Consider the following 15,485-nt stretch of genomic DNA (forward strand, 5'->3'; position numbering starts at 1 on the left):
CAAGTAGAGCAAACAATACCTAAACCCTCATATAAAAGCACATCCTCATTAAACCCAACACATACTCTTTTTAGAAATGCTTCCCAATGGAGTAATCTGAAATTGAAGCAAGGGCAAAAGCATTTCCTAGTAATGGGATGGTAGAAAATGTATGTACTTTGACACAGAGACCTTTACAAATGCCATCAAATTGTCAGGATGCTATTTTTTTTGCTGGATGAGAATGCATTAATTCAACAAGACTAAATTCAGTAGCATACAGTGGTAAACATGCTACAGTTGTCAAATATTTATTCAATGATTTAACATTCATTGACTTGCTCGGCCTCTGTGATCCAAATTACCAGACAAGCAGTTTAAAAAACAGCGCAATTGACAGAACTTTTAAGTAAATGCAGTCCCCATACTCCCCCAATGTTCCATGATGGCAATCATGACATTCCACAACAACTTTTACTTCATGTGCCCATTCATTAGGACAGAGCCTTCAAACCAGTCGAGTATCCAGATATTTGCCTTGTTTAAATATGCAATAGGCAGAATCCCGCAAGATAATAGACAAGGACTTTTAGAAAAGACCCCCCCCCCCACCCCGACCCCACTCTTTGCACCAGCTTCCAGTGACTACATTAACAGTTACATGTTTAACACCGCAATGCTTCCTAAGGGAGATCAATTCAATGGAAGCAGGTTAAAATAGTTTTAGTGAAGATATCGCTTATGGACAAAAACAAAACAAACTGGTTATATCTGCATACATATTACTTGTATTCTTACAGTATGTAATTTCTCTAGGTGGGTTTTGTATTGTCTACAGCATGCCAAGATTTATAAATGACCGAATTTCCTTTTTCCTGTTAGTAGGAAGCGTGTGAATTTGTTTACCGTACTGGACCATCCTGCACGAAACATGCTCCCCTTTGTTCAAAGCCCGATTAATACGCCAGCTGTGTCCAAGACCAACAGTAACTCCGGCAATTGTGTACATTTCAGATTTACAAAAGGTCATGTTAAATAAAAGTAGAATGCCACTGTACTCATATGCTTTGATTTAGGCAGACAAAGGCAATTTTCTCAAAAAATCTAAACTATACATATGCTGTATAAAGTAGTAAAGGTCACAGGTTTTCTAACAAAATGTACAGTCAAGTGAACAAGTCAAGATTAAAAGTCCTTGCATGTTGAAGCAGCTGTATGTCTGTTATTTAATGTGAACAGAGTTAAAGCAACAACAAGAAAAACATTATATGAACAACTCCTCTCAGTATGACCCCTGCAATCTGCAGGACCCATAACTCTGGTGCTACAATGGGCACCACTAAATCCAGACCACATATGCTGTGCAGGATCACTACACATCCACATGACTCATCTGCCACTAAATTCTATCATTCAGACAGGTCATTCAGTCAGTCACTGTGTCCAAAGGAGGCTATAACCATCTGCTGCCTCCTTGAAAGGCAACACGGGCAGTGCACACTTGTTGGAATAATGGAAATACCCAATTATCTACGCTGTGTATCAGAAATGGGCTGCTAGCCAGATGGATTCTCTGAATACACTTATCCAAATGGCTCTTTCTGTGCTGATAGATTTACACCCTGTTCTGCCATGTTCTTAATACAGGAGAGGAGTGGGGTGGGGTGGGGTCTAAATGTAGATTGGACCATAATCTTGAAGCTGCCATTCTGTTGCCGTCAGGTGTTTCAATTTTAATGTTATCAAAAACTAATTACACTGCATAGTCATTAGTCCATTTTCATTTTCATTTTTTTTAAAAGTTTTATATTATTATTTTAAAGTAATTGACACTGTTAGCAACCCAATTTTTTTTTTTTTTTTACTTATTACTTACTTATTTATTCATTCGATCAGTGTCCACCCCATTGTTTAAGGAAGCTAAAAGTTATTTGTTTGTATGACAGGGCTAAACCAAAATGCCAACAGGAAAACGGGTTGTTTGGCGTTCAATGAAAATTAGCTAATTTGCTCTGCCCCCTCTCTTTCTAGTGTTTCTGGCAGCCAGCAGGGGGTGCTCTTTGCTTCAAAGCAACTGCTCAGGTGATGTAATGAAATTAGAGGCACTACAGCACAGGGGGTGCCTCCTGCATTTTACGTTCAACAATAGCTGTCAGAACTCTAGCATTTATCGTAAATAAAAACGTACAATTTAAAATAAAAACATGCCTGTACAAATATGCATTATAATAGGTAAAACACAAAACAAAAAAACACGACTCGAATCCTGGTCAGAGTCAACTCTGTACTTTTAATTATGCCACCAATTAAGTGAAATAAATCACTTAAACTAAACTACATGCAAAAATTGCAAACCGCAATGTTTGCATAAGCAACCACATAAGTCAATAAAACATATTATTATAGAAGACGTGATCTATGGATTACTTTTTGTATAAAAGACAGAAATAAGATCTTAATGCTTTGAACTGGTAGTATACAGTTATTTTCTTTTAAATAAAAATACTACTAGGCCTAGTATCGGTAACATAACAAAAAAAATGTTATCCAAGCAGTCTGGTACTGTACGTACACAATTAAATCAATGGATGTAAAGGCTTCCTTCTAAATGTTTCTAATTCACAAATCAGATTATATGTCGTGAAAAAGTAAACAAAAACTGTTTACACTGTTCCAGTAAATCACTATATCAAAGTGGATTTAAACCTGGATCCCCGATTTGTGATCCCTGCTGCTCCGGACGAGCCGACACGTAGGCTGTGTGTACACTCACTAGGAGCATTTCTGAATCTGACATCTCAACGCAACACGAGCTCTTAAATGTATCCTCAATATATATTATCTCATTAAAACAATCATGTTAACATGGCGTCCAAACCCCAATAAGGAAATCTGTAAACATAATAATAATAATAATAATAATAATAATAATAAATAATAATAATAATAAATAATAATAATAATAATAATAATAATGTGCACCATAATTAAGCTCACATGGCTATACAGTACGACCTATAATACTGTAAAGAGAATAAAGTAAAAGTCCAATTAAGTTTACATAGATACTGCCTATTTTCGACTTTACGCACTACAACCCTGCTTCGTTTTCATCACAAACTGTACAGCAAAATAATAATTTAAATTAAGACGACTATTGGTAAGGGCGTCTGCTAAGAAATAAATAATAAATACTAAAAGAAAAGAAAATAGACAAAACAAGCAATATAAGCTACTCACGTGTTAGAATCATCGCGACCTGTTTAACCTTGCACATTTACCAAATCTCCAATAAATTTACTTGTGTCTACCCACAGTAGCTAATCCTAATCTTTGACGATCACAATTAAAGTCCAATATGATCCATCTTTCATCGTTACTGTTCTAATAAAGTTATGTTAACTGTATTTGTGGCATAATTATTATAGAAAAGTCCCAGTGATCTTCAAATGGAGAAATAAATCCATTGTTTGTTTCTCTGATAAAGTCAGTAGTAAATCTTCAAACACACAGGCACAGAAGATAAATGCCCACACAAACTCTTGTAAAACTGCGTTAATGTGAATGAACTGAACTAATTCTCTCTGGAAACTGAAAGGCTGTGAGTAACCCCACCCCCTACGCTGTACCAAACGCACACCTGATATACGGGCGGGGGGATAGTTTGAGGGGAGTCACATATTTTGTATTGCTAAACCTTCTAACAACTTTCTTGGAAACTATTTTAGAGCTGTAATAATTTAAAATTGAAAAAAGGCACACAGTGTCTTTTAAATGGGTATGGTTCAGTCAAGCAAAAGCTAAGGAGAGATCAACCCTACAATTAAAATAAGGTTACTTTTCAGTATATATATATATATATATATATATATATATATATATATATATATATATATATATATATATATATATATATATATATATGGGTGTTTTCATTAATTTAAATGAATCACAATGTTAGGGATCTCTTGTTTATCTTTACAACACTGTAAATTAATAGACTTCTGTTTTTTCACTTTTATTATGGGTTATTATACACTCGTAATCATTCAAAATATAAATCATTCAGAAAAATACATTTATGCAATTTACATATTCTGCATGACAAAAAGCTGAGTAACTGAGATAATTAATCAATATATTGTGTCTGCTGGATCCCTGGGTGTTTTCAATTTTGTAGGTTAGCACCTATTGGCACATAATAGGAATTTCAATTTGTGAAGACAGAAATTCAGTTACAGATATGAATTAGCACCTACTACAAATACCACACTCTTAAAATGTGATGATAATATGAATTAATTTTTGTGGTGTGTTTAAATATTTATCTGCTTTAGAGATGCAGTTTTACATCTACAGCAAATACCTTGAAAAATGAGTGCTTATTGCTTGCTTATTGTCTATATATTTAACTCTAAAACAGTTTAATTACTTTATAACTTCTACAATAAAACAGCAAAAAAAAGTGACCACATGTGATTACAAAGTAAAATGAAATAACGAGAAGCTGTTATGAATCTTTAGATTGCTAACTGATTGTGAAACAGAAGTTAAATGTCAAAATGTAAAGTAACTATTCCCTGCTTATCCATAAACAATATTTATGCCAGAGAGATTTGAATGCATCAGTTTGATAGTAAACATGTAACAGTATATTGCCTGTAAAATAAATGAATAAATAATACAAATTAATTCTGTAAATAAGCTAGATGCCATAGATGAGATAAATAACCATTTTACAAAATCAATAACAGTAATTTTATACAAATTAAAAATAGTTTTAAATTAATCAAAAAACAAAACAAAAACAAAACACAGGATATACATTTTTCAGGATTTTTTTTATGTTGTTGTTTGTTTTCCAAACTGTTACTAAGAAGAAAATGCCACAGGGCATGCAATTTTACCAATTACACTGCAAATTTCTTACAATTCACACCTACTTTTTTCAGTTTTGCATAACAAACCACTATTACTAATGTAGAAAAGTTGGAAACATATTGTGCACCTCAGCAGTTCACTGGAGGAGGGAGTTCTGTCTCCACTGCTAATGTGGCTGATTTAAAATGCCAGGGGGGTTGGGGGCACAGACTGCACTCAGGAGCCCCACCTTTATCCAAGGGATAACACAGCCTTCCTATTCTTCTCTATACAACCAACAAACATCTCATTTGCCCTTAGCTAATACACTAATCCAGTCTTAATAAAGCCCTTATCTTTCCAATGCAACTTTCTAAAGAAAACCTGATTTCCAGACAAGACATCCTTTACATTAAGGTCCAGAGGGCACACAAAATAAATATTCCAGGTAAGTAATGGAAAGGTCTAGAGTCTGTCCCAGGGAGATGAATTAATTCCCAGAACTAATTAGAATAATAAATTGAGTGGTCAAGTCTTACTATCATTTTTTTTTTATATATGTATATGCTTACCAGTTTTTATTTTTTCTCTGGCAACATCAAACATTTATATGGACTTTTCAATTACTGTTTGTCTAGTTAACATTTCTGAAATCAATACATATCTTACCTCTTTCATTTACTTTGCTAATTAACACCCTTTCATTCATTCTCTGCCTTAAACAATGATGAGTTTTATTGAACTATTGAGCAGGAAATAACATAAAAGGTCATAAAATCTAGCATGCGTCTCTACTGATTTTTAAAAATCAATGAATTGGCTATTTTAAGATTTGAAGAGAAGGGTATGATATTGGCTGTCCTTAAAAAAGCTGAGCTTCCATTAAGTCTTTCAAGATTGTTCTTAAGATGGAAAGTATTTCACTATAAGTTTTATAGAGGGCAGAGCTGTAATGAAACAATGATTGGCCAAAAAGATTCACAGCTTCCTGTCTATTTCAACTTATTTTTTACAATATATGCCATTAATACTGTAGCGATCTCAGTTAACGGAGGCAGGTGTATCACACAGGGTGAGGCAACCCACACACAGGTGGAGGGCGGACGCGAACCTGGGATGTCTCGCACAGAAGCATAGCACCGATAGCGTTGTACTAAAGAGCTAGTTCCTTTGCAAGGAGAGTATATGGGCTTATGTCTTTGTATGTAATTATGTCACCTACCAACCCTGCTGCTGCCTTCCCCCGTGCATGCTACATTCTCCCCTGCCAGCCTTTTTGTTGAAAAACATTTCTTCTGCTCCTGTATACCTTCCACACGGAAGCAGAAACAGAATTGTTTACATCTGGAATGTAGAAAGTGATGCAACAACCCAGGCAAACAGGGAACTCAGTAACATGGTCTGTACCTGTGAGGGAGCCATATTCGCCAGTGTGTGGAAACCAGGCTAAAAATGTCCCAGTTGGGTCATTTCCTGGCATTTATCTTGCTTCCTCTCCTGCTTTAATGGCCTGCTATTAAAGAACAGGAGCACAGCACTGCAAAGAGTGAGGCTTGACTTTAAAATAAACCCTTACCAAAATAATAGTTGATTTTAATGCCATATAAAACCTATTGGCTAACAGAATCCAGCAATTTTCTTTTATATTTATTTTAAATCTATTCTTCAATGACATTTTTTAAGTTCCCTTGGTGAAGTGAGTGCATCATTGAAGCATTCTGTAAACAGGTATTTAATTTGAAAACAGTATAATTCAATAAAAAAATAATAATAATACAAATATAATATAATTTCATATAATTCATTTTTTTAATGATTATAATTGAAAACTGAAAACAAAACAAAAGCAAGCTATGGATGGGATAAGATGACCGTTATGCTGTAGTAGCAGTCACTAGCCACAACTGATTTATGTCAGTTATGACCCATGGGGTCAGAGAAAGGATCTCTTTTTATCACTGAGATCTGTTAAAACAAACTGTCCACCAAAGAAAACAACAAACAGTTACCACCTCTTTGTGAAAAGATATGCCTATAAACAAAGTATTTCTGCCATTTACATATACACTGCCAAAATCTACATATAATGACATGCCAACATTAAAAATAGTGTAAATTGATGTGTTCTGAAATAGTATTAATTGGTGTGTTTATTGCTAGCACATTTTGAATGCTGTCCATAAGTGATTTTATTTTATCTACTATACACATTCCAAATTCTCACAATATTTAAAACAAAATTGTTGTTCAAGTGTGACTTGATGTCTCAAACGTGAGCCAGAGTTTGAAAAACGGAAGGAGTATCACTCTTTTAATCCCTAAGGAATGAGAAACTGCGCCAATACCAGAATCTCTAAAATGCTTTTATCACTGTGAAAAATCAGATAACAGGCATGCAGCCGTCTTCCTTCAATGACCGCTCAACTATCCCTGCCCCAGGGCACTGCATTCTCAAGGAACACCAGCAGACAAGAGAGTTCATGGACTGGGCATAGATAGTCCTCTTTTAAAACAAAACAACCAAAGGCACCGAAACAAATAAACAGTATACAGTGTACCACAATAAAAAAAAGTGCTAATATACAACAGTACACTACACTTAAGTTTAACTATGAACAGTCCCAAATAAAAATACTTGTTTACAAAAAAAAAAAAACTTTTTGGGAATTGCTATTTTTTGCTCCTTTTCCCCTGCATGTTGCTTAATTCTATATACTGCACAGTAAACCCATAAAAAATTCACTGTCACAGATTTGAAGGTCAACTATAAAGCAACTTAAGCAAAGTTGACAGACCTTTAGGCTAGTGCCTTCTTCAGTGTACATTTCCACACACAGTTCTATGAATTACAGTTTATCTAGGGCAGTTCCAAATAGCTGGCAAGAGTATGATAAAACAATGCAGTTTTATTTTATCGATTAGCCCTCTTTAATGCAGACCTTGACACGCTGACGAAGATACCATTATTGCTTGTTTTCAGCTTTAAAAACTTAAATGCGTTACTAATTTGTTATTCAATACAGATGCCAACTCTGGGTTTGTTTTTTGTGTCCTGCAATTTCCCCAGTTGCAAAATGATTTGTCAACCTTGTGATTAGAACATGGCATTTAATTGTACACAGACTACCACAGTACATGGTTGATTTTAACTTTGACCACTACTTTAATTAAACTCAATTATGTGGTAATGTAATAATATTTTAGAACTGCAGATTCAACTGAAATATTTGATACTAAAAGGAACATTACTGTAAAAAAAAAAAAAAAAAAAAAAATACACAATGGGCTGCATACTTACTGAAAACAGTATAATTTTCTTCTGTCTGATTGTACTGTTTTTATATAAACCAATGAACCTGAACCTTAATTTCACTTGATTTCTTAATGGTGAGTAAAAGGCTAATGGGTACACAAAAATGCAACACTGTCTCCAAAAGTGATTTAGTTTGATTTGGACTCTCTCCAGTTCATTGTATTTGAGGGTCAGGAGGGAAATGCAGCAATGTAAACTTTTAATAACGTTACAGTATCAACAATCCAATGCTATTTTCATTGTTCCTGTTATGAACAAAATTTGTTGACACAGTCCCAAACATTGATTAATGCTCTTTTAATAGACTCTCCAGGCATTGTGACTCCATAGGGAAAGAAACTGACACGTGGACCTCAAAGGAGAGGACAAGACACAGTGTCTTTTGTCTTTTGTTCCAAAATAGAAATAACTGTCTCCAGTCTTGATAAGCTTCTCTTTTGATCTCATTTTCTAATAAACAGAGATAGGCATTAGCCCATTTTCATGCTTGTCTTAAACCAAAGAGCTACAGACAAAAACTATTGGACATGCAAACCATACACTCTTTTTTTCTGTGTGTTGTGTGCCAGATAGCCAGCTGTAGTGAATCATTTTCATTTACTGGTGTTAGAAAATTTCATATTAGGACTTGAATTTCCATAATATTATTGCTATTATTTAGTAGAAGTATTTAAATGTGCCAATAGAACTAGTGTTTTGTCTTTTTTTTTTTAACTGGAAAGACTGAAAATACACAAAGTTTTTAAGGTATTTTATTAACTTATTTGATAACACTATGATGTTTACGTGACAGTATATGTGAGAGTAGATGAGTTCTGGTAATTTTCACTGAGTGTAAATAAAAGGTACAGGGAATTGAATAGACACAGCAATATTGTACAGATGCTGTGGTACATTTATCTATACTAAAAGGTAAACCTGAAACATGGTTAGTGTGGTCCTTGTAACTAGTTTTTATAGTGCTATAATTATATTGTTCTTTATTCAAATTAAGCCAATTTTTCTTGCCACTACATTATACTGTCGGTTTCAGTTCCTGTAAATATGACACCCTCTCCTTCTGCACATAGTAAGTTAAGTGAGACCAAGGAGTCATATTACTAGTAAATCAGGAAGTGGACTTATAGTGCTGTTACAGCAATATTGACTTGGTATTTTTATTAACCTAGTTATGTACTTTCGGGCTGTCTCTTCATTTTGTCATGTTTGATTGAATAGTGCCAAAGCAACAAGCAAATAACTGCATAAGGTATCCTGTACGTGTTCAGATGGACTGATTGCCACATGACATGTACACAATTTGGCTCGCAAGAGTTATGATATCCAGCCCTTTTTGATCAAATATCCCACTGAGTGTGGAAATTATTGTCCAATCTCTGATAAAATTAGACATGAAGCTGTATTCTAGAATTTTAGCCTTGCATCTAGAAAGATACATGGGAAAAAGTATTCACCCCGATCAGTCTGGCTTTATGCCTTGCTGCAGACACCCACGCCTCATTATATCGCCACTCGCTATACTGCGGATTCAGATATAAGAACATAAGAAAGTTTACAAACGAGAGGAGGCCATTCGGCCCATCTTGCTCGTTTGGTTGTTAGTAGCTTATTGATCCCAGAATCTCATCAAGCAGCTTCTTGAAGGATCCCAGGGTGTCAGCTTCAACAACATTACTGGGGAGTTGATTCCAGACCCTCACAATTCTCTGTGTAAAAAAGTGCCTCCTATTTTCTGTTCTGAATGCCCCTTTGTCTAATCTCTATTTGTGACCCCTGGTCCTTGTTTCTTTTTTCAGGATATATATATATATATATATATATATATATATATATATATATATATATATATATATAATATATATATATATATAAATCCTGGAGTTGGCTCCCCATTTTTACAGTCTAACTGCGCATGCCTTAGCTGCAATATACATAGGTACTTACAATTACTGTTCGTTTTATCTTGTACTGCTCATCATAAACACAAATATACAAAACTATTATAAACAAAGCATTAATATCAAATTGTTATCATATAAACATGCATTACACAATAACACAAAGCAAATTAAATATCTAATTGCTGAAGCGGTTTTTATTTTTGCCAACGAGGTGTTCACGTGTAGCAGCAATGCACTAGCAAAAGTCACAGGTCAGTGACGTCAGCTCCCTAGCAACAAGCCTCCTATGTTGGGAATTGATTACTTCAATGCAGCGGGTTTGTGCATTTGAAAAAGAAGAGGAAGACTGAGGAAGAATGTTGTGCTGCTTTTTACATGAAAAATTAGAAAAAGCAGGTTGCATAGAGGATTTATACTGGACCCTGACGTCAAGCAATAAAATGAGGTCGTGGTTGCACAGTATGTGTTAACCTATTTGTTTTTCTATGGGTTTCGGATTTATACTGGGCCCCGACACCCGGGATATATCGAGTGGGTGGTGTAGTACATGAAGCTAAAGATTTGAACACTCGCTCTGCGGTCCTATCATTAGATGCAGAGAAAGTGTTTGACAGGATTGAACCTTTTAACTTTCTATGGCTGGTATTAGAGAGATTCGGTTTAGGTGACAATTTTATTAATTTGGTGCATACGATGCATGCCAATCCATCTGCTATGGTGTCAACTGGTGGTTTACACTCTGAACCCTTTAATATGCTCAGGGGAAGCCGACACGGCTGCCCTTTATCGACTATTTTATTTGCTGTCTTGAACCTCTAGTGCAGAACATTCGGTAGAATGCAATAGTGCCTCCCATTAAATTTAAAGCATCAAACCATGCTATATCTTTGTATGAAGATGACATTCTATTGTATATTGTGGATAGTCCAAATTCTATCCCTAAAATATTATCAGCTTTCAATGAATTCAGCGACTTATCGGGCTATAAAATTAACTGGACAAAATCTGCCTGATGCCTCTCAATGCAGCCATGGGTAGTGTCATCCTGCCTTACATCATTCTGGTCAGAAAACAATTGACCAATCTGGGCATTGATATACAACCCTCCCTCCAATCCACTGTTAAAAATAACTATCTTAAAATACTAAAAGAGGTGGAGGGAGACGTGGAGAGGTAGACAGTGAAGTAAATACACCACAGTGCGCTGAAATGGATGGTAGCCTAGCAGTCCCACACTTTTAAGCAGTACCATTGGGCTTTTCAATTACAGTCACAAAAAATATGGGTAAACCAACTGTCTGCAGTTCTCTGGAGAGATATCGAGGAACCATTCGTTTCTCCCATTAGACTACAAGATCTTTTATTCATCGGTCTCACAAACACAAAATGTGCACTAAGCTATGGTCCTGTCATTGCAAATACAATATCAAACTGGAGAGCTGTAGAAAAGCAGATGGGACAAAAAATTAAGTGGCACCAACACTCGCCTATCTGGCATAATAGAGCTCTTATGTCAGGCAATCAACCCTTTGTTTTCAAACCATGGTCTAAAAAAGGCATCAACACACTTAGTGACATATATGATAGAGACGGGCTTATTAGTTTCCAGGAAATTACCTCAATTTCCAATTTATTAGGATCACTTTTTTCTTATATCTTAGACTGCACTCTGGTTTGCTTGCTTGGTATGGGGGTGAGAACTTAAAGTGCATCCTATAACAGACTGGGTCTCAGGCGCCGCATCTAGAGGGCTGGTCTCTGTGATATACTCACATCTGCTAAAAGCTTCATATAAGCTACTGGCTATCAAAATATGGGAAAAAGATCTAACCTCAAAGGATGGGCCAATTGATTAGGACACAATCTGATATAATATGTTTAATGTGTCAAATAATCCTAATCATCAGGTAATTCATTTCAAATTGTGCCACGGGACGTACTGGACGCCTCATAAGAGTTATCATTGGGAATCACCTCAGACCCACTTTGTAACCTCTGTTCTCTTAAAACATCTGGCACTTCAATGCACATGCTTTGGGAATGTCCAGGGGTTAGTTCATTTTGGGGCTAAGTGACATATATACTGTCCAACACAATTGGGGAGACTTGCCATTAGCTCCAGTTGTACTATTTCTTAATGATGATTCACAATTGGGCTTGTTGGATTGACAGCGGCACAGAAACTGATTGTTCAGCGCTGGCTCCCTCCACATAGACTATGTTTGCAACAGTGGTTGTCATATTTCAATGACATAGTGATGTTGGAACGATCTACAGCGGGATAAATATGGCAAATGGAGGGGAGCAGTGGCTGAGATAATCAAACTATTGACTGATGCTTAACTGTCATTGAGACAGTTGGGCAATAGAGGAATTGTTGGGGTACGTTGTCTACCTCCTGTGTCAAATCACTCTCATGGGGTCCGGGGCAGGAAAGAATGAGGGAGGGGTGGAGAGGGAAAATGTGATTATCATTGGATGTACAGTGGCTCTCAAAAGTATTCACCCCCCTCGGACTTTTCCACATTTTATTTTCTGTTTTATATTTGTAACTCAATTAGAACAATTTATAGATTTTATTTTTCACTTTGACATTGGCAAAAACTCCTAATTAAATCCATTTTGATTCCATGTTGTAACGCAATAAAATGTGGAAAAGTCCAAGGGGGCTGAATACTTTTGAGCCACTGTAGAGGTGTTCTGGATATGTATAAAAACACAATAAAAATGTGATCACAAAAAAAGGAGAGATTTAATCTTTGTATTAAAAAATGATGACAGAAATTCAAATCATTTCAGTGGCTTTGACTTGTGTTAACTTTTACATTTAATGGCTTGGCTAGGCCTCAATCCATAACAACCACACCGCTAATTAGTCTGTGCCAATTGGTCCTACATAAATATGATCGGCCTCCTTCAAATTTCAACCAAATTCTTCACCTTCTCCTAACACCCCCAGAATTTCTCTCCACTTGTGGAGATACGAATATCCTGCCATCCAATCTTTTGTGTGGACCACTGTTCAGGTACTGCAGCAGTGCCAAAATGAGCAGCGCTTAAAAAGGTAAGAAGAATGAAAATAGGTTTAAATTTTACCAAACTGAGAATGGCTGAGTGTTTCAATGACAAACAATTACATTTGAAAGCAAAATTACTTAAACAGAAAAATCACAAAGCAACTTGTTGGCCTTTTGGTCAGTTCCCTATGCACAGTAAATTGAAACTCTTCTTAATGTTTTTCAATCTCGATTAATTAAATGATTGATTGAATGACACAGTACCTGAGAAATAGCTGTTTCCCTTCATCCCAAATACATTACTATTTTTTCCCCTCAATGATCCTTTCTTAGGTTAATCTGTTTCAAAAAGATCTGACATCCTCAAGATCAGGTTCCTTGACTACTGAAGCACTAAGAGTGCAGTAGTGTGCACACAGATTTAAAATCCTAGACAGAAAATCCAATGTAAACAGACACTACATTAACATAAATAAAGTATACTTCACAAAAAAAAAAGAAAACACCACAGTACATCCACAGCCTTGAATACCACACAGTGAAAACACTTCTGCCTTCTTTCCTTTTCAGAGCAGACAAGGCCATTTTTAACCTTGTTAAATTATGCCATCAATTTAAAACTTTCTTTGGCATTTGATTAAGTCTGTATTCAATCAAGCATTTTATTTAATTAAGCATTGGCATTTTATGTTTATTTAAAACAAGTTGTTTTGTGTTACTGGTTGACAGTGTGGATGGGTTTAAAGCCCCAACCCTGTAAACATGTGCAGAATGTGACTGTCCCCGAATTGACTCATTTGTTGTTAATTCGGAGATGGCCACGTTTAAGCGTGTGTGTTTGTGTGTTTGGGGTGTGGGTGCTCAAAGAGGAGGAACGTGTGAGAGAGAGAAGGGAGAAAAACTAAACAAAAAGTAAAAACTAAGTAAAAACAATTGCTACATGTGCAGGAAGCACGGTGCTTGTTTGGTGGAAGAAGTTTTGTGTTGCGAGATTTCATTTTTGTTCAACCCTTTTCTTTTGCTGTGAGCAGTTTTGTTTAATTATTTTATTTTAAATAAATATGAGCGCACCAGTGCTTTTCACACGCCAGTACTGTCTACCTCTGTGTCAGCTTCCTGGTCTAGGGACATCATTGCTCATCTGTCCTGTCATAATGTCCTAAAAAATTAACAAAGCCTGAAGGACATAATCATACATCAAGTCTGGATGTAATGACAATTAACTGTGGTTCAGTTTCTTACATACAAAAACTGCTATCACATGGTCACATTATCAAGAAACGTGCTTGGTACAGTATGTGAAAGAATTACAGCACCTCAAATAACAGGTGCATTACAAGGCTTGTAAGATGATTTATTGTGGAAACTGCTCTTGTCAGTGATTGAATGTGATCTTACACAATCCTAACATTTTTTAAATGCTTAAACTATTTTCCTGCCGAGCTTATCAGTTGTTTATGATTTATATATCAATATTTCAAGTTCAACTGTAGTTACAAATCACAACATTTAGGTTCTGCTTAATGCTTTTCAATCTGCATTTCCACTCTGTGGAACACACTTTTTTATATGACTTTTATCCTGTCTTATATACTGGTAGTGATACGTTAATTGCTCTGTGGTTAATTTATGTCACATGTTGGGACACATGTACGATTCTTTTATAAATATGAAAATTAAGGTAATACTCTATATTTATACTCTACCTTTAGTAATTCAGTTCATTTATTTAAACATACACTATCTACATAATTATTCATTTCTTTTACCTTGATAGAATTATGCCAATTAAACCTAGTTATCCTTCACATGTCTGCAGTTATTGGAGAGAGAAAGTGAGTGTCGTTTTTACAATTTTCTAATTATTGGCAAGTAAGTTGTAAAAGGAACATAGCTCGCCTAGAATGTGGTGTCAAATGTATTTTCCTTTAATTAACTGTCAGTCAATTCCACAACTTTAAACAATCAAACAAATAAATGACCTAAATGCTAAGTCCAGAATACAAACAATTTTGCTTTCGGTCTACTAAAGTAACAACACTACACTGAAGGCAGAACATGTACTGGGACCAGAAGTTTCTTTGCCACATTCAATTGGGTTATCTGTTTTTCCTTTTTGTATTGTATTTATAAAACAAAGTAAAATAGTACTGCTGACGTATAGCACTAGTAAATTAGTATTACAGTACTGCTAAAGTAACTAGTAACTAGATAGTACTGCCAAATATAGCTGGCTGGCAGGGGCGCTGGAACTAGGGGTACTGGGGGTGTAGCACGGCTTATACAGGGGTTACAGTTTTGTTCAATGGCTTTCATCACCCCCACTTTAAAAATTGTTCCAGCACCTTTGCTGGCTGGTAGCATAAATGTATCCACAGTTTTGGATACTGTATGTTATATACTGTACTCGACTAT

At 35.6% G+C, this 15,485-nt stretch overlaps 1 protein-coding gene across 3 annotated transcripts in view; it reads right to left on the reverse strand.

The window, feature by feature from the left end:
* LOC121298280 (rho GTPase-activating protein 7-like) overlaps positions 1 to 15,485 on the reverse strand; it is a 150,281-nt gene that overhangs the window by 21,735 nt on the left and 113,061 nt on the right. Inside the window, exon 1 of one of the 3 annotated variants that reach the window (XM_041225337.1) lies at positions 3,220 to 3,579. The exons of the other annotated variants lie outside the window; for them this stretch is intronic. Coding sequence (XP_041081271.1) covers positions 3,220 to 3,256 — 37 coding nt within the window. The 5' untranslated portion in view covers positions 3,257 to 3,579. Of the gene's footprint in view, positions 1 to 3,219; positions 3,580 to 15,485 lie in introns of those variants that run through there. 3 annotated transcript variants of the gene reach the window in all.

Source organism: Polyodon spathula, chromosome 2 (genome assembly GCF_017654505.1).
Source record: "Polyodon spathula isolate WHYD16114869_AA chromosome 2, ASM1765450v1, whole genome shotgun sequence".
NCBI lineage: Eukaryota > Metazoa > Chordata > Actinopteri > Acipenseriformes > Polyodontidae > Polyodon > Polyodon spathula.